This window comes from Bos indicus x Bos taurus, chromosome 25 (assembly GCF_003369695.1).
Source record: "Bos indicus x Bos taurus breed Angus x Brahman F1 hybrid chromosome 25, Bos_hybrid_MaternalHap_v2.0, whole genome shotgun sequence".
NCBI lineage: Eukaryota > Metazoa > Chordata > Mammalia > Artiodactyla > Bovidae > Bos > Bos indicus x Bos taurus.
The window spans coordinates 42216019-42233118 of record NC_040100.1 but is presented as its reverse complement, the minus strand read 5'-3'; the positions used below and the strand labels follow the sequence as shown (position 1 = coordinate 42233118).

At 65.3% G+C, this 17100-nt stretch overlaps 3 protein-coding genes across 10 annotated transcripts in view; 2 read left to right on the top strand and 1 right to left on the bottom strand.

The window, feature by feature from the left end:
- Window positions 1–355: 355 nt before the first annotated feature.
- ARHGDIG (Rho GDP dissociation inhibitor gamma) lies at window positions 356–2805 on the top strand. The gene is made up of 6 exons (XM_027527871.1): window positions 356–492; window positions 1555–1734; window positions 1805–1888; window positions 2122–2198; window positions 2278–2341; window positions 2425–2805. Exons 1-6 carry the CDS (start codon window positions 420–422, stop codon window positions 2622–2624), a joined length of 678 nt encoding a protein of 225 aa, XP_027383672.1. The 5' UTR covers window positions 356–419; the 3' UTR covers window positions 2625–2805.
- A 104-nt stretch (window positions 2806–2909) lies between these two features.
- PDIA2 (protein disulfide isomerase family A member 2) lies at window positions 2910–6001 on the top strand. Of its 3 annotated transcripts, XM_027527854.1 has the most exons (11): window positions 2910–3186; window positions 3751–3957; window positions 4037–4170; window positions 4244–4381; window positions 4455–4571; window positions 4649–4774; window positions 4843–5040; window positions 5121–5241; window positions 5318–5499; window positions 5613–5723; window positions 5846–6001. In XM_027527854.1, the coding sequence occupies exons 1-11, from the start codon at window positions 2961–2963 to the stop codon at window positions 5918–5920; spliced, it is 1635 nt and encodes a 544-aa protein (XP_027383655.1). In that variant the 5' UTR covers window positions 2910–2960; the 3' UTR covers window positions 5921–6001. The 3 variants fall into 3 exon arrangements, with proteins under 3 accessions (XP_027383655.1, XP_027383654.1, XP_027383653.1); XM_027527853.1 differs by having other exon boundaries at window positions 2910–3957; window positions 4894–5040; XM_027527852.1 differs by having other exon boundaries at window positions 2910–3957.
- Window positions 6002–6327: 326 nt separating this feature from the next.
- Window positions 6328–17100, bottom strand: part of AXIN1 (axin 1) — a 43003-nt gene continuing 32230 nt past the window's right edge. For 3 of the 6 annotated variants that reach the window (XM_027526842.1, XM_027526843.1, XM_027526844.1), the window contains exons 6-11: window positions 13568–14097; window positions 12965–13135; window positions 10751–10996; window positions 9302–9409; window positions 7664–7831; window positions 6328–7035 (exon numbers count right to left, since the gene is read on the bottom strand). In XM_027526842.1, the coding sequence (XP_027382643.1) occupies window positions 6909–7035; window positions 7664–7831; window positions 9302–9409; window positions 10751–10996; window positions 12965–13135; window positions 13568–14097 (1350 nt within the window). In that variant the 3' untranslated portion in view covers window positions 6328–6908. The remainder of the gene's footprint in view (window positions 7036–7663; window positions 7832–9301; window positions 9410–10750; window positions 10997–12964; window positions 13136–13567; window positions 14098–17100) is intronic. The other 3 variants (XM_027526845.1, XM_027526847.1, XM_027526846.1) reach the window with 3 other exon arrangements.

The window sequence follows — 17100 nt, the reverse complement described above, 5'->3', positions numbered from 1 at the left end:
GGGCCCCAACTGCCCCGCCCAGAGGGCTTCCCCGGAGACTCCCCAGACTCCCGGCGGCGCCGCGGGGGTGGGGCCGCCCTGATGGCCAGAGCGGGGTGCAGGCGGGGCGGAAGGCTGGGACCGTGACCGCGGCCGTGTGCGTCTGTGTCCGCGGCTGCCGTGCGGGGTCCGGGTGCGCCCGCGGCGGGGACGACCGGGTGCCGGCGCCGAGCGGGCGACACGCGCGTCTCTGCGGGGCTGCGCGGGGTCCGCGGAGCGGCTGGGGGCGCGCGGCGCGGGCGCGGCGCTGGGCGCGGGGGGCGCTCCCGGCCGGGATGAGCTCACCGCAGTCGCGCCGGGGCTGAGCGCCGAGCCGGGCGGCGGCGGGGCGGGCGGCGGCTCCTCGGCGGCTCGGCGGCGGAGCCGGGCCGCGGGCCACCATGCTGGGCCTGGACGCGTGCGAGCTGGGGGCGCAGCTGCTGGAACTGCTCCGGCTGGCGCTGTGCGCCCGAGGTGAGCGGCCCGGCTGGGGCCAGGGCGGCCACGTGGGCGGGGGGCTCTGGGCGGGGGCGCTCAGCCCAGGGCGGACCCGCTTCTCCCCTGCGGAAACTTTGGGGGCGCTGGTGGGGACCTTGCGGTGCGGTCCCCCCGCCGCGCTCTGGAGAGGGTGGGGGGCTTCTCCCAGGCTAGACAGTCATGGGGCAAGGGGCCAAGAGGGGGCGGGTCTGCTTGTGAAGCCAGGACCGCCGGGGGCCCCTCTCCCCGCGGGAACCTGCCCCTGAGGTCCGCTCTCCCTTGGGTGGGGCTCGCGCCCCTTGGGGAGGGTGAGAAGCCCGCAGAGACCCGGGCGCAGTGGGCAGGGACTCAGAGACCCGGCCCCAGGGCACCATGGGAGCCGGCTCCCGGGACTGTGCAAAGGACTGGGAGTGACCCCCATTAAGGCCTGGGGACCGGGCTCAGCTGACAGGGTCTGGAGTCACCTGGGGCGGTGGCCTCAGAACATAAGCAGAGGGGTTTGGTGAGAACCAAACATTGTGTGGGGCATTGTGTGGGGGAACCCCCCACACCGCGTGGAGGCATTCAGGGAAGCTAGCTCCGGGCAGTGTGGTGGGGACCCAGAGCTGTCCTAGAGCGCTGTGGGAACGGGGCCTAGGGGCCCTGCAGGGCGTCGGGGAGCAGCCTCTGCTCCAGAGATCTCAGTGGTCAACACTCTGCAGTGTGGACCCTGGCCCCCAGGGCTGCTCCCCATCTGGGCCCTTCCCTCTCCTCACCTTTGGCCTCAGAGTCAGGGAGGGGCTCTACATGAAGGGTCGGGCCAGGGGAAAGTGGCTGGTGCCTCCAGGGGTCCATTGCCTGTCTCTGGGAGCCTCCTGCACTAGCCAGGCCCCTCCTGAAGAGGCTGGGCGTGGATGCTAGTCTGCATCTTCCTGCCCACCCGGCTCCCAGAGCCCTCACCGGCTGCCTCTTCAGTCCCCTCCTTTGGGCGGTGGGAGGCCCAGTTGGCCATATGGCAGGCTCCAGCAAAGGCCAGGGTCAGCTGGCAGCAGCTGCTCACACGGCCTCCCCAAACCCCAGTCCTCCTGACTGACAAAGAGGGGGGGCAGCTGCCACCGGAAGAGGCGCTGGACGAGGCTGTGCCCGAGTACCGGGCCCCGGGGAAGAAGAGCCTCCTGGAGATCCAGCAGCTGGATCCGGACGACGAGAGCCTGGTCAAGTACAAGCGGGCCCTGCTGGGGCCTGTGCTGCCTGCCGTGGGTACGCCCACGCCCTGGGCCTGGGGGGAGGGCGGGATAGGGGCACCTGTAGACTCCTGGTTTCTCTTCAGATCCAAGCCTGCCCAACGTTCAGGTGACTAGGCTGACACTGATATCTGAGCAGGCCCCGGGGCCCATCGTCATGGACCTCACAGGTAACTCCCAGATGCCTGGCACAACCCTGAGCCCCAGGCAGGGACCTCACAGGTAACCTCCTCTGCAACTGATCTTTGGGGTAGAGACCTGAGTTCATCGCCATGGACCTCTTAGGACCCAATTCCAAGTCCTCAGACTGCAGAGCCCACAGACACAGGCCCCCCCGTGGGGGCTCCGGGCTCAGAGTCTCATCCTTACAGGAGTTCACACTTAACTGCACTTTCCCTAACAGGGGAGTTGGCTGCGCTGAAAAACCAGGTGTTTGTCCTGAAGGAGGGTGTTGATTACAAAGTGAAGATTACCTTCAAGGTGAGGGCGCTGTCATGGGGACACCAGCCAGCCCCAGGCCCAGCCCCAGAAGTTCCCGTTAACACTGTCTGTCTCTCAGGTCAACAAGGAGATCGTCAGTGGACTGAAGTGTCTGCATCACACCTACCGCCACGGCCTGCGAGGTGAGGGTGGGGTGCAGGGAGCAGCGGGGGGCGGGCTTGGAGAGGGGCAGAGGGCAGCCCCCAGTGCCCTCATTCCCCCGCAGTGGACAAAGCCGTCTACATGGTGGGCAGTTACGGCCCGAGCGCCCAGGAGTATGAGTTCGTGACTCCGGTAGAGGAGGCGCCCCGAGGCGCGCTGGTGCGGGGTGCCTACGTGGTCACGTCCTTCTTCACCGATGACGACAGGACCGCCCACCTGTCCTGGGAGTGGGGCCTCCACGTCTGCCAGGACTGGGAGCGCTGAGCGCCCCGCCCCGGGGCCGCTTCCCATTGGCCCCCCCGCTTCTGTCAGCTGCTGCAAGGGACCCCTGAGCGTTCCCCGGCCCCTCAGTGGCCATCCCCCCACCCCCTGTCCTGTCCCAGGATGCCCCCAGGCCTGGCACTGTGCCCTGAACAGCCCTATTAAACGTCGCTCTGCCTCGGTGCCCTTGGTGTTGCCTGTCTGCCTCCCCTCCCCGGGTGGGGGCGGGGGGGCTCCTGGCCTTATCTCTCCTGCGACCAGGCCTGGGTGCCACGTGGCGGCCGCTGCTTGGCTCCCCTCCCCCTTATCTGCCCCTGCCCCAGGGGCCCCCGCACCGCCATGGATGGCCAGTTCCTGCTGGTGCTGGTGCTGCTACTCGGGGCCTCAGGCCTGTGCGGACAGGGGCTGGGGCCTAGGGGTCCCTTGGAGGAGCCCCCAGAGGAGAAGCCCCCTGAGGAGAAGCCCCCCGAGGAGGAGCCCCCGGAGGAGGATGGGGTCTTGGTGCTGAGCCGGCAGACCCTGGGCCAGGCCTTGCAGGAGCACCCAGCCCTGCTGGTGGAATTCTGTGAGTGCCGGGCCAGCATGGCTGGGGACCCTCAGGGGCCGCCTGGGTGCTCTGCTTCTCCCTCGCTGTGCTCCTGGGGCTCCATCAGAGCCCTGGGGCAGAGCTGGGCCTGGGGTCCAGCCTCACGGTGGGGAGGCACAGGTGCAGGGGGGATCCAGTCAGTGTCCCCCAGGCTCTTCCGTGAAGGGCCAGCCAGCACTCAGGCTGGGGTTGTACAGCCCATTCACAGGCAGGAGCCACTCCCAGCCGGCAGGCCTCCACAGGCAGATGGCGGGAGCTGGCCTCATGGGTGGCCACGGAAGATCCATCCCAAACCCACTCTAGGGACAGTGCTGGCCACTGCAGTCCCACTCGGGGGCCCTCAAGGAGTCTGGCCTCCGGTTCTTGGACTCTGGCCGAGGCTCAGGTGGGCCCCTGATGAGGAGGGTGTAGACTGGATGTGTTGCTCCCTACCGGATCTCAAGCGTGGAGCTGGCCCCGAGGTTGGCCGGCTCTGGCCAGGCTGGGGCAGGGGCTGTGGCGGGGGTGGTGAAGGCCTGGGGCACTCATGGGTCTGTCCTCCAGATGCCCCGTGGTGTGGGCACTGCAGGGCCCTGGCCCCTGAGTACAGCAAGGCAGCCGCCCTGCTGGCAGCAGAGTCGGCCAGAGTCACGCTGGCCAAGGTGGATGGGCCCGCGGAGCCAGAGCTGGCCGAGGAGTTTGCAGTGACAGAATACCCCACGCTCAAGTTCTTCCGAGAGGGGAACCGCACACACCCAGAGGAGTACACTGGTGCGGGGCGGGCGAGGGGGCGGGCGAGGGGGCGGGCAGGTGGCAGAGGCTGGGCCTCAGCTGAGGGGAGTCTCCGCAGGCCCCCGGGAGGCCGAGGGCATCGCCGAGTGGCTGCGGCGGCGGGTGGGGCCCAGCGCCAGGCAGCTGGAGGACGAGGAGGACATTCGCGCACTCACGGACACCCGGGACGTGGTAGTCGTCGGCTTCTTCCAGGTGCGCTGCGGGCCGGGGCCGGGCCTGGGAGCAGGGTGTGGGCCCGGCGGCCTCACAGGCCCGGGCCCCTCAGGACCTGCAGGACAGGGACGTGGCTACCTTCCTGGGCCTGGCCCAGGATGCCCTGGACATGACCTTTGGCCTCACCGACCGGCCGCAGCTCTTTCAGAAGTTTGGCCTCACCAAGGACACGGTGGTCCTCTTTAAGAAGGTGGGTCAGGCGGGCTCAGGGAGGAGCCGGGGTGGGTGCGTTGGCTCCCGCTGACCCGCTCGGCGTCGTCCAGTATGACGAAGGGCGGGCGGACTTCCCGGTGGACAAGGAGCTGGGCCTGGACCAGGGGGACCTGTCTCGCTTCCTGCTCACCCACAGCATGCACCTGGTCACAGAGTACAGCAGCGAGGTGAGTGGGCTGCCGGGCAGGTGCGGGCGGTGGGTGGCGGCCGTGGGGGCCTCCACGAGCTCCACCTGCCCCTGCAGACGTCCTCTAAGATCTTTGAGGCCAAGATCCTTAACCACCTGCTGCTGTTCATCAACCAGACGCTGGATGCCCACCGGGAGCTGCTGGCAGGCTTCCGGGAGGCGGCTCCCCCCTTCCGGGGGCAGGTACTGGCTGGGCCTAGGGGCTGGGGTGGTGGGGCTGCGGGGAGCCCACGCGGACTCCCTGCTGGCAGGTGCTGTTCGTGGTGGTGGACGTGGGTGCCGACAATGACCACGTGCTCCAGTACTTTGGCCTCAAGGCCCAGGAGGCCCCCACCCTGCGCTTCATCAACATCGAGACCACCAAGAAGTATGCGCCGGAGCATGGGGCGCCGGTCACCGCTGCCACCATCACAGACTTCTGCCGCACGGTCCTGGGTGGAGGGGTCAAGGTCAGCGGTGGGTTGCCCATGGGGTGGGAGCAGCAGCTAGCGGGAGACCCCTGGTGAAACCCCTGGCCCTGTTCCCCTAGCCCTATCACTTGAGCCAGGAGGTCCCCCCAGACTGGGACCAACGGCCAGTCAAGACCCTCGTGGGCAAGAATTTTGAGCAGGTGGCTTTTGATGAGACCAAGAACGTGTTTATCAAGTTCTGTGAGTGTGGCTGTGGCGGGTGGCGGGCAGAGGGTGGCGGGGGACCTGCTGGCTGTGCTGACGTGTCCCATCCTAGACGCCCCATGGTGTGCCCACTGCAAGGAGATGGCCCCAGCCTGGGAGGAGCTGGCCGAGAAGTACAGGGACCACGAGGACGTCATCATCGCCGAGCTGGACGCCACAGCCAACGAGCTGGAGGCCTTCCCTGTGCACGGCTTCCCCACCCTCAAGTACTTCCCAGCAGGGCCTGGTCGGAAGGTGCGGCCTGGGCTAGGTCTGGGTGCTTCCACCCTCGGCTGGAGGTGGGCGTGGCCTTGGAGAGTCAGCCTCGGGTCCAGGAGGCGGGGTCCCCAGACCATGTCCCTCCTCAGGTGATTGACTACAAAGGCGCCAGGGACCTGGAGACCTTCTCCAAATTTCTGGACAGTGGGGGCAAGCTGCCTGCAGAGGAGCCTGCAGAGGTGCCTGGAGCCGCCTTCCCGGTGGGTGTCTGTCCCCAGGCTCCAGGCCTCGGGCCAGTCCTCTCGAGAGTAGCTGTGGGTGGGCATGGGCAGGGCTGGGCGGAGGGTGTGGCACCCAGCTGGGTCTCTGTGACCCTTGCCAGGAAAAGCCAGGAAACACCACGGAACCCAAGGACGAGAAGCCAGGAAACACCACGGAGCCCAGGGACGAGCTGTAGCTGCCCGCCGTCAGCACCCACCCAGGAGCCGTGTCCGGGCCCGTGAGAGCAGCCGTGTGAATAAAGAGCTCTGGCCCTGGACTGTGTGTGGTTCCTAAGAAGGGCAGCTCTGGTCTTGGTTTGGCTGGATTTCAGGCCCTGGGGCCTCTACATCCTGGGTGGGGCCCGGCCCTCCTGATGGGCACCTAGGTCCAGCCTGGGTCTGCAGCCTCACCGGGGCAGAAAGGAGGCCCACAGCACTGCTGCTGTGTTGGCCCTGCCCTCTCCCCCAAGCTGCCAGTGTGGCTCTGTGCCCCGCCACCCCATGCCCCACGAGGCTGGGCCCGACCTTGAATGCTGCCTGGGAGGCAGGGCACGTACGCCGGGAGCCCGGCAACCATGTTGGACAGCTGCAGTCCACAGCCAGGGAAGGTTCAAAAATGGTTTTATTTCATTATTATCCAAGTACCTTTGAAAAGATAATTGTACAAGTCAGCGCATGAAAAACGGGCTCAGGGCAGCCCCCCGCTGGTGCGGGCCTGAGAAATGTACATATTTACAGGGGCCCTGGGGAGGGCAGCCCGGGACCCGCTGAGCCAGCTCGGGCCTCGGTGCTCGGCGCCGGGCCCACACAGTGGCAGGCCAGAGACAAGCTGGTTGAAGGCACTCGGTGACATGGACGATGGACAGAGGCTCCGGAGCCCCTGCACCCTGGCTCTGGGGCAGGCCACGGCAGGCAAGCGCCAGGGGCGTCCGCTTAGCAGCACGGGGTCGCTGGGCAGGGTCTCCAGGTGGCCCCATGGCGGGCTCCCCACGGGTGCGGGCTAGTGCACATCTCTGGGAGGAGGCGCCGCAGCAGACTCCCGCCCTCCTGGACACAGAGGGACCAGGCGGGCTGCCTGGACAAGCACACCACCCTGCCAGCAGCTGCACCCACTGCACTCTCGAGAGCGGGCGGCCTGGCACGGGCCCTCGTGGAGCCCAGAGGGTGCAGCGGCCAGGCCGCCAGTCAGTCCACCTTCTCCACCTTGCCGATGATCTTCTCCTCGAAGACGGGCAGCACAGCCGTGTCTTCACGCACCTCTTCGAACACCACGCCGCACTCGAACTCGTCGCTCACTTTCTTGAAGTAGAACCTGTGGTCGGGAGGAGGCACTGAGGGTGGCGGGGCCAGGCAGCTGGGCGGCCGCCCCCCAGCACCTCCTGCAGGCCCACGAGCTGGCCCTGGTGCCTGAGCGCCGGTGCCAGATACGTGCAGTGACCACATGCGGGTCCCTGCCCCGGCCTCTGCAGGGAGGGGTGGGTGGGCTCAGGGTCCCCGTTCCCTCCACTGGCTACTGCATGCACTCGGCCCTGCAGTCCAGGCCTCTCCAGCGGCAACAGCCCCCAGTGGGGTTTCTCGGCCACTTGGTGGACAGAGGGAAGCACTCAGGCAGACCCTCTGTGGGCTGGCCCCAAAACAGACCCCACCGGCCCCAGCGTGTTCTGCAGTGCCCCTAGGGGCCTCCAGGGCAGACCTGCAGTAGGGCCCTGGCTTCCGCGGTCCCGTAAAAAACGCCTGGTCAGGAAGCCAACACAAGGCCGGCTCGGGCCATACCAGCTTGGGTGCCCTGGTCGGCCTGCAGGACCTGGGCCCTGAGCGGAGGCCACACACGCCTCACCTGTCGCAGGGTACGCGCCAGCAGCCCACGGCCAGGCAGACAGGGTTGGGACTCAACGAGAAGGGAGCACACGGCTCTGTGCTGCGAGCCCCCAGCCTCTCACCTGTAGTTGCCCTTCTTGGTCAGCAGCTCCTTGAACTGGCCCAGGGTGACCGCGCGGCCCCGCACCAGGGTCCGGTAGGGGATGGGCTCTCCGCAGAAGTAGTAGGCCACGACGATGCTGTCGCATGGCTGGGTACTCCCACCTCCCGCCTTCCTCTGTGATTTCGTCCTGAGGGCCAAGAAGCATTGTGACCGCTGGGGCTGGGGCCCTACCAGATGCCCCAGAAGATGCCGGGGCAGAGCCTGCAGGGTGGGCTGCACCTCACTCGGAAACGCCGGGTGTCCACAGGCCCCACTGCCTACCCCGCCCAGCCACGCCCACCCCTGGGGGCTCGCCCTGCACACTTCCACGCTGTGCCAGCCCGGACCAAGATGCAAACACCGACAGCAGCTATCCGCCACTGCTGCCACCTGCTTCGAAGCCCTGGTCTCACTGTGGCCTGGCTGGCCTGGGGGGCGGACCTACCACCCAGACCACATGAAACGGGCTAGCAGGCTTCTCAGGAGGACCCCACGGTGGGCGCCTCTGCCAGGCGGCTCAAGACAGCCAGCCCCTGGCTCTGAAATAGCAGGCTGGGTGGCTCGGCCCATGTCCCTGTAAAGCCACTTTCAGAAACATCCCAAGGCCAGGGACTAGACAGCAGAACCGCTGGACCGGAAATGGACCCGCCTCACAGCAGAGAGCTGCTCACAAGACCAGAGGCGGCAGCCGGCCCCTTCTCCAGAAGGGACCGAGGCCCACAGCGCCTCCTGCACGGGCAGCGAGAGGCTTCCTCTCGACGGGTGGCGCCTGTGCCCTCCCGAGTCCTGTCCAGTGACTGCCCCAGCTGCCCAGTGGGCCCAGGAGCAGCCCTTGGCCCTGGCCAGATGAGTGGCCAGTTTTGTGTCAGGAAGGCCCTGAGTCATAGTGGGCTCTCCTCTCCGTGGGGAGCCACCACACTGGTGCTCCTGGTCACACAGCAGGCAGTCACCTCAGCTGAGTGGCCGCCCCCAGCTTGAGCCAGGCTCCTGATGTCTGCTTCCCTTCCTTCGGTCCTCTGACCTCAGGCCTGGCCCATCCCAGGAGCCGCCTGGGATTCCCAGGGGCTCCATTCTCTACAGAAGAGCACCCCCCAGAAAGAGTAGCAACGGGGAGGCTGAGAGCTGGGCCCTCGGCCACGCACGACAAAGGACTGGGGGGTCGGCCGGCATAGGCTGAGTGGGGGCCCCTCTTTCTGCTCAAGGACAGGGTGGCCCGCGCTGTCCACATACGGCCCTCAGGCCCTGGACGCCCAGCCCGGCCCGTGTGCACGGGCGTGGACCACGCGTTCCCACGCTGCACGCAAGATTAGAGCCGGCTCGCTGTGCACACAGCGCCCGGGGCCTGTGCTTTGGTCAGCAGTGTACAAGGGAGTCAGGGCTGCAGCCCTGAGCCCATCACACCAGGCAGGTCACTGCAGCGAGGGCCAAGGCCTTGTGCGGGGCGTGAGGCCTCGTGCGGAAAGCGCAGACCCCTCTCGGGCCTGTCGCTCGCTGCCCCCACGTGGACGGCCAGGGCTCCTCTCACAGACACACGAGCAGCCCCAGCTCTTCAGGCGCAGCGCCTGAGCTCCCGTCGCGGGCCGGCCGGCACTGGGAGGACCCAGGGGGGCGCACGTACTCTGTCTCGGAGAGCTCCAGGTCGGACACCGCCGGCACGGCGCTCAGCACGGGCGTGCACGCTGGCCTGACGCAGCAGCGCCCCCGCTGGATGACCTCCTGCACATACCTAGGGAACAACGCGCAGTGAGCCGCCGCCCGGGCCGGGCCTCCAGCAGCGCTCAGCTCAGCCACGCTCCACAGCAAAGAGGAGGCGCCTGCTGCGCGGGGCCGGCAGGACGGCAGGACGGCAGGACAGCAGGCCCTCGTGGTTGTGGAGCTGGAGGTCAGGGCTCCGTCAGAGCAGGCGGGACGCCGGCGCTTCTGCCCACCAGGTCTTCACCAGGCGGACCTCAGTCTCCTGAAACCCGCAGGTGCCTGCCACTCCATGCACTCAGAGGAGCCTTCGCCTCCAGAGGGGAGCAGGCCCCAACCTGGCCCTGCAGCTCAGTCACTGCCAGCTGAAGAGAGCACACCACCCACCGTTCCTGTCCCAGGGCCATCCACCTCGGGTGCGACGCTCTGTGGCCCTGACGTGACTTCTATTTTGACCGCCCTGGGTGGGGTCACCCCAAGAGGAGGACGCAGCGGACCTCTGCTCTGGGGTCTTTGCTGTCTACAAAAGGCACACATGTCCTGGACCGACCAGTGTGGAGCGCCCGAGCCGCCCCTGTGGCTCAGCTGTGTCACAGCCAGACAGGACCTGCCACTGGGCAGGGCCCGTGGGCGCTGGCGCAAAGAGCAGACCAAGGACGCAAGACCACAAGCAGGGAGCCCTGCTGGGCAGGCGCAGCAGGACGGGCCCGCTCGCCCCAGTACCCTCCCGGGCAGCCCCATTGCTGCCTTCCACCCTCCAGCTCACGGGCTGGCCCGCCGGGCCTCAGGCACCGCCCTCACCCCGGGCCACGTGGACCAGCAAGACCTCAGCGCGTGACACGGCTGCTGTAAACGGGGTCACCTTCAGTGACCGGGGACACGCATGGGCCTCCCGCGGGGCGGTGGGCTGGGGCGGGTCTGCACCTGGGCGCCGGCTTCCCCAGGGCAGCACGGATTCTGCAGCGAGGCCCCGGCCCCAGGAGCCCAGCTGACTGAAGATTGGACATGGGGACCAGTAACACCCAGGACAGTGTCACCATCCAGCGACCACACTCCCATCTCCAGGCCCTCAGAACCCAGACCACCCGGGAAAGTGACTGCAAAGGCCCCACTGCCAGGGTCCAGCGTGGAGGAATGACCTGCCCCACGAAGGGCTGCACCGGCCCTGACAGCCACGCAGGGCGCCGTGAGGAGGGCCGTGGGGCTGGGCTCTCAGCACTGAGAGTGAGACACCAGGGGTCCCCTGCGTGGCTGGGAACAATTCAGGCCCCTTCGCGGATGCAGTGGGCCTCAGCTGGCACCCGCAGCGCAGCCGCAGGCCAGCCGAGGTGCAGAAGGGCTCCCGCCCCGGATGGATGCTGTGAGGACCACGCACCTCTGCTTCGAGGGCGCCTTGCTGGCCCTCTTCTCCTCCTCCTCCAGGCGCCGGCGTGCCTCCTCCAGCTGCGTCAGGGGGTTGGGGGCAGGGTTGGGTGGCATCGTGGGGTCTTGAATGAAGAGATGCGAAGGCTGCACCGAACTCCGGAGCTGGGCACTGACCCAGGGGTGCACGGCCCCAGGGCGCTCAATGGACAGGGGCCTGGAGCTCTCGTGGGCCTGCTGCTTCTTAGCCCCGGACGACCTTCGGGGGCAACAGAAGCAGGTGAGCCGCGCCCAGGCTCTGCACACCCCCCACCCCTGATGCACGCCTTTCTGGAGACCTGCTCTGCACTGTGCTCATCGTGTTCTGAAATACAAATCATACCCTGTGAGGACACTTTCTTAATGTTTCCCCACGAAGACTTCTTTTACATAAAGGTTTTTTTGTTTTTGAAAAGTATTTTGATATTAGAATAAGTGTTCTTGGGACTTCCCTGGAGGTCGGATGGCTGAGACTCCCAGCCCCCAATGCAGGGGGCCTGGGTCTGATCCCTACTCAGAGAACTTGCTCTCACATGCCCCAACCAAGACCCAGGGCAGCCAAACAAAAACTTAACCTTTATCATTCCTTTAAAAATATAAATAAATAAGTGCTCTTTGTTAAAAACTTGAAATGTTCAGGAAATTCTAAGAAAAAAATAAATATGACTTAGCGATAGTCACTCGGTACATTCAGCGTATTTCCTTCCCCACTGAAAACACCTGCCATGGTTGGCATGATTCTGACCACGTGCTTTTTCCTGACTTTCTTCCACGTGATGCCACCTTCCCTGCCATCAGATACCAAGAACCTTCTACATCTGTGTGACCTGCCATCACTCAACCACTGCATGGAATTCAAGTGAAAACATTGCCTCTCTCAGCTGGACTAGAGGCCTCAGAAGGGGGGCATGTCCCCAGGAGCAAAATGAGGGAATCCCAGGAATGGCACCCTGGGGGAGAGGGCTGATTCAGCGCCTGTATGATGTGACCTGCCCCATGGGGAGGTGGACTCCTCCTAGAAGGACCCACGAGGCCCCCAACTCCTCAATTCCTGCTCTGTGCCCTGCTTCCAGGCCCACAGACCCCAGAAAGGCCTGCACGATGGAGCCCACAGTGCACCCAGGACACTGCTTCTGGACTCGTCTTCCCACGGAAACCCTCCAGCTGGGGTGGGGCAACGGCCAAGGAGTGAGCCACTGGGACAGGTTTTGTGAGTACAAAGGGTCTGGACCCAAGAACTCAGGACCAGGCAAGTCCACGGCTGGCCGGCCCCAAAGCCCAGGCCCCTGCCCACCCCGCCCCCACCACGAACAGGAAGGGTGACACTGAAACCGACATGGAGCCGGAGGAGCCGGAGCAGAGGCGTGTTCTCTGGCAGTTGGGGTCAAGGAGGCCAGATCCAGAGGCTCCTCCTGGAGGGACAGCCACAGGGCTGTAGGATCCTGCCCAGTGGGGCTGCAGCAGCTGACCCCACCACTGGGCACTCCTGCCCGGGACACTGACGTTGTCACCAATGCCCACCCTGTCACAGGGCCCACACAGGGCAGGGTTGACCTCACGCTGCCATGGGCTGGCCCTGGTCGAATGGGCACATGGCCTGCAGAGACTGCTGCCTGGTGCTGACAGCAGGCTCCAGAGATGGCAGGGACTCAGAGCCGGGGGTGGGGGGACTCAGAGCCGGTGGGGAGGGAAACAGAGCCAGGGGCAGACGCAGCTGGAGCTGGAGGGAGGGGAGGACTCAGAGCTGGGGCAGGGGGCGCTCAGAGCTAGGGGGTGGGGGACTCAGAGCCAGGGCAGGGGAGGACTGAAAGCCAGGGGTGGGGGGACTCAGAACCGGGGATGGGGGGACTCAGAGTTGGGGGGTGGGGGACTGAGAGCTGGGGCAGAGGAGGACTGAGAGCCGGGGGTGGGGGGACTCAGAGCCGGGGGTAGGGGGATTCAGAGCCAGGGGTGGGGGGACTCAGAGCCAAGGGTTGGGAATTGGGGGGACTCAGAGCCAAGGGTTGGGGGTTGGGGGGACTCAGAACTGGGGTGGGGGGACTCAGAGCCGGCAGTGGGGGGGTGACTCAGAGCTGGGGGTTGGGGACTTGGAGCCGGGGGGTAGGACTCAAACTGAGGTGGGAGGACTAAGAGCCAGGGGAAGGGGACTCAGAGCCGGGGGGGTGGTGACTCAGCCGGGGGCCCTCACCCGTGACCCGCCTTCCGGTGCCGGCTGATCTCCTTCTCGCCCTCGATGATCCACTGCATGATCTTCTGGTTCTTCTCCGCATCCTCAGACGGGCCTGGCGCCTCTGTGCTGCTGCTCTTCCCCAACTCCGCCTTCTTGGAGTTTCTCTTGGAGGTCGTGCCCACCTTCCCACTGCAAGAGCAAGGCCTGGTCACTTGCTACTTCAGCCAGCCCAGGCTGGATGGCTGGCCGGGACCCGCAGGGCTGGGGACGACAGCCCGCAAGGGCCCTGCCTGCACTTGGGGCCTTGGCCACACTCCTGCAGGCGCGGTTGGGCTGTTTTGGGCCGACTCTGTGGACGGAAGGTGTCCAGGCAGCTCGGGCCCAGCCACCTGTCCTCACCCAGACACCACCCCCGAAACGGGCTCATCCAACCCAACGGTACTTCAGGGCTGGAGCCCCGCGGCTGTGCACCCAGGCGCGCACTCCTGCCAACCTGCTCTGGCCCTGGCTTAGGGACTCCTCAGGGGAACTCTGGCCCGAGGGTGGCACGAAGGACCCTTCTCCGGGGCACACCACCTGCACTGACGTGGGCCAGGGCGGGGGATCGCCGCTCACACTCACCCGTAGGCCAGGCCGTCGCCACCGGCAGGGGGGGCGCCCGTGCTCTCCACATGGCTGCGGGGCTTGGCTGCGTGACCGTGCAGCTCCGGGCCCCAGGCGAAGCTGCCCGGGACCCGGCGGGCGGCCTCAGCCTCAGCTGGCTCCTTGGGCCGGGCCGCGCCGTGGTGGCCGTGGTGGTGGCCGTGTCTGTGGAGGTGCAGCCCAGTCGGGTCCAGCTTTGCCCCCAACTTGGGCGCATGTTTTCCATGCCCGGGCATGGCACCCCCCAGCACCCCAATCTTGGGCACGTGCGCGCTGTCTGGGGAGCGGTGACCGGGCCCCGGCGACTGGCAGCCAGGCGTCCTCATGACTCGCTGCACGTGCTCGTCCAGGATGCTCTCGGGGTTCTCCTCGTGCGCGTCCCGCAGCCCTGTGCAGCCCACGTCCGCGTAGCGGGAGGGGAAGTGGTGCCAGGCCGGGGCCGAGGGCAGCTTATGGCTGGCGCCCTGGGGGCCAGAGGGCATGTCGCTGTCCTCGCCTTCCTCCTCCTGCTGGAACAAGACAGCATGGCACCTCTCGGCACTGGCTGCACCGTGGAGACCCCGTGCTTGGGGACACAAAGCACAAAGGCCCGAGCCCTGAGCTGGGGACAAGGCCAGGCCAGCAAAGTGCAGGAGGGGCCGCCCGATCCAGAGTGGCCCCGAGCCCCACGCCAGTGTGGCCGAGCTCTGGGAGGACGAAGCGCATGGGGGCTGGCCTGGGCTCCCCTCCCTGGTGCGGGGACAGGGCCACACGCCACGCGGAGGAGGGCACAGCACCAGGGCCGCACAGACCACCAGGACGCCTGGCACTGCTTCCACGTTAAGCTTCTCAATAAAAATGTTTATCTTTTTCAACTGTTTTCCTACTCCTCAATTTTACTGCCGTATTTTCCATCATATTTTCCCAGGAAACACTGCCCCTATACAGAAGAGCTCCTGGTTTTTCCTTATTTTGCTACAAGTGTTAATAAATTATCACATCAAACTAGCAGAACTTCCTTTGACTCTGAGAGTTGCTATAAGCAGACCTGTAAACATACACATTCAATCACTTCAATCCTGAAACACACGACTGACGTTCACTGTCTAGTCTTATTGAGTTGCCCTGAGCGGATGCTGAGAGACTGGATGATTGAGCCACCCTGCGCTACATGAACAAGCCCCCAGGAGTCCCCACAGGACGCCGCACCGCTGTGGAAGTGCCTGCGGTCAGCCAGACATGCCGCCAGCTGTGGGCACCACAACTCAGAAACGGCACCCGAGAGGACAGGCTGGGAGACAGGGGCAGACGGGGGGACACGCAGCCCTGCGGGTGAGCTGGGAGCCATCCTAGAGAGCCCCGGACTCTGGGCTCTGCACCCTCTATCGCTACCTGGACCCTGGGTCCCTGCACTCGCCCTGTCCCCACCCCGACCCTGGTGCTCCATGGTTATCAGGGGGTGGGGACTCGGGAGACCCGCACCAAGGGGCACCCGTATTGATGCCATTCACGCCCTCCCAGGGCAGCAGACTATAAAATACTACACATTTACGTAACCCTTCAGCACTAGTTTTCATTTTCTTCTGTTCTGATTTTCCAAGCTTTACAGTAAACTTTAATTATTAAAAAATTTGTAGGACTTCCCAGGTATTCCAGTGGGTAAGAATTCACCTGCCAATGCGGGGCACACAGGTTCGATCTCTGGTCCAGGAAGATCCCACATGCCATGGAGCAACTAAGCCTGTGTGCTCCAAGTACTGGCTCCATGAGCCACAATTAGTAAAGTCCACATGCCCTAGGACGGGTGCTCCCCAACAAGAGAAACCGCTGCAGTGGGAAGCCCATGCACTGCAACAAAGAGTAGCTCCTGCTTACCACAACTAGAGAAAGCCCACGCATTGCCAGAACACCCTGCTCAACCGAAAATAATTGATTACTTAAAAATCTGCAGTGGGAATTCCCCGCAGTCCAGCGGTTAGGACTTGGTGCTTTCACTGCAGGATTCCAGGTTAGATCCCTGGTCAGGAACTAAGATCCCACAAGCCACAAGGCATGGCCCCAAAAATGTCTGAGCTATTACTCGTAAAAAAGGATTCTTGTTTATATCATGGTTCACATAGCTTACAAAATCACTCCCGGCAACAGACTCAAGACCACACGGCCACTGCTGGGCAGTGAGCCACCCCCTGGGGCGGAGGGACGCCCCTGGGAGCCGGCCGGCTACACCCCCGAGGCTGGGAGCCGGGACCCGAGGACTAGGCGTGGCAGCCCTCCTGAGCCTGAGGCCCTGAGCAACTGACACCGGACGTTTGCTGGGACACGTTTGGTCATGTCAGAGAACACTGCCGGGTCCAGCCCCCTGAGAGCTCGTGGGCTGCAGGCACAGCCGTCCAGCGCCTGCCAGGGACGCAGTGGGAGAGCCTCAGACGCCGTCAGAAGGCTGGGCCGCCTGAGTGCGCCCCTCCCACCCTACGCCACCGGCCAGGACCACATGCACACAGCCTGAGCCAAGGCCGGAAGCACAGCAGCGCATCACAAAAGCCCAGGTCTGCAGTGAAACCTGCCAGTCTGCAGGTTTCCGAAACTCCTTTCACGAAACATTACGGCTTGCCTCCTGAGCCTGTTTTAAGCACTGTCGATGGCAACGCGCTCAGGACAGCCTCACAGAGAGGCAGTGGTGGAGATGCTGCCAGGGCACACGGCCTCCTCACACGCGTGACCCGGGCTGAGTTCCGCCAGTGCACTGGCACATGCATGAGTCTGGTCTGCATTTGTTCTAGGCAGCTCCCAGGAGGCAGAAACCCTCAGCTCTGACGACTAGCGCATCCCTAACCCTGCCCGCTGGTCATGCCCTCCTGAGCAGTGATGGGGCGAGGGCCTTGGGCATGCCTCGGGCTGCACCTGCCCTGCCAGGAGGCCATGCCATCGCCACATGGCGGGAGGGAGAGCAGGGCACGGTCCCGCGAGGCCCCTCATGGCACAGCACGGCCTGTGACTACCTCATGCTCGGGGCTGTTTCCGGTACCTCCAGGGGTCCACGGTCCGCCCCGCGATGAGATGTGCCTGCTGACTCCGTGTAGGGAAGGCAGGGGAGCCCAGCCTGTGTCAGGGCCAGGCGACTGCCCACCTGCCAGGCCCCTCACCCACCCTGACGGCACTGCCCTCAGTGGTGGTGCACGGGGCACCCCTGGGGAACGTGGAACCCGAAACAGAACCCCCTCGGGTTCTGACAGGGTCCGGGGAGGGCTCAGGTTCTGCAGTTTAAACAGGAAGATCAGATGATTGGTAGAGAAATAATTCCTACAAGAAAGTCACATTTTGAGTTTCAGATATTGAACAAAATACTGAGAAGAGAATGAACTCCCACCCTGAGAGGCCTGTGTGCCAGAAGCCTCGAGGCCCACAGGTCCGGGGGGCGGGGCACATGAGGGGGACGGGGCGGGGGCACGCCTGTCACAGCACCTCTGCCCAGGGGCCCCTCGTGTGTAGAATGACACACGTGTGCAGCAGCCAGGATGGGAGAGCGCCACCGC

Excerpts from the sequence above, each read along its gene's own strand:
- PDIA2 (XM_027527852.1), top strand. The coding sequence starts at position 2,961 with ATGGATGGCCAGTTCCTGCTGGTGCTGGTGCTGCTACTCGGGGCCTCA. Across the intron at positions 5,041-5,120 it reads TCCTGGGTGGAGGGGTCAAG|CCCTATCACTTGAGCCAGGA; the intron begins GTCAGCGGTGGG and ends CTGTTCCCCTAG. Across the intron at positions 5,500-5,612 it reads CAGCAGGGCCTGGTCGGAAG|GTGATTGACTACAAAGGCGC; the intron begins GTGCGGCCTGGG and ends GTCCCTCCTCAG.
- ARHGDIG (XM_027527871.1), top strand. The coding sequence starts at position 420 with ATGCTGGGCCTGGACGCGTGCGAGCTGGGGGCGCAGCTGCTGGAACTG. Across the intron at positions 1,735-1,804 it reads GCCTGTGCTGCCTGCCGTGG|ATCCAAGCCTGCCCAACGTT; the intron begins GTACGCCCACGC and ends GTTTCTCTTCAG. Across the intron at positions 2,199-2,277 it reads AAGTGAAGATTACCTTCAAG|GTCAACAAGGAGATCGTCAG; the intron begins GTGAGGGCGCTG and ends TCTGTCTCTCAG.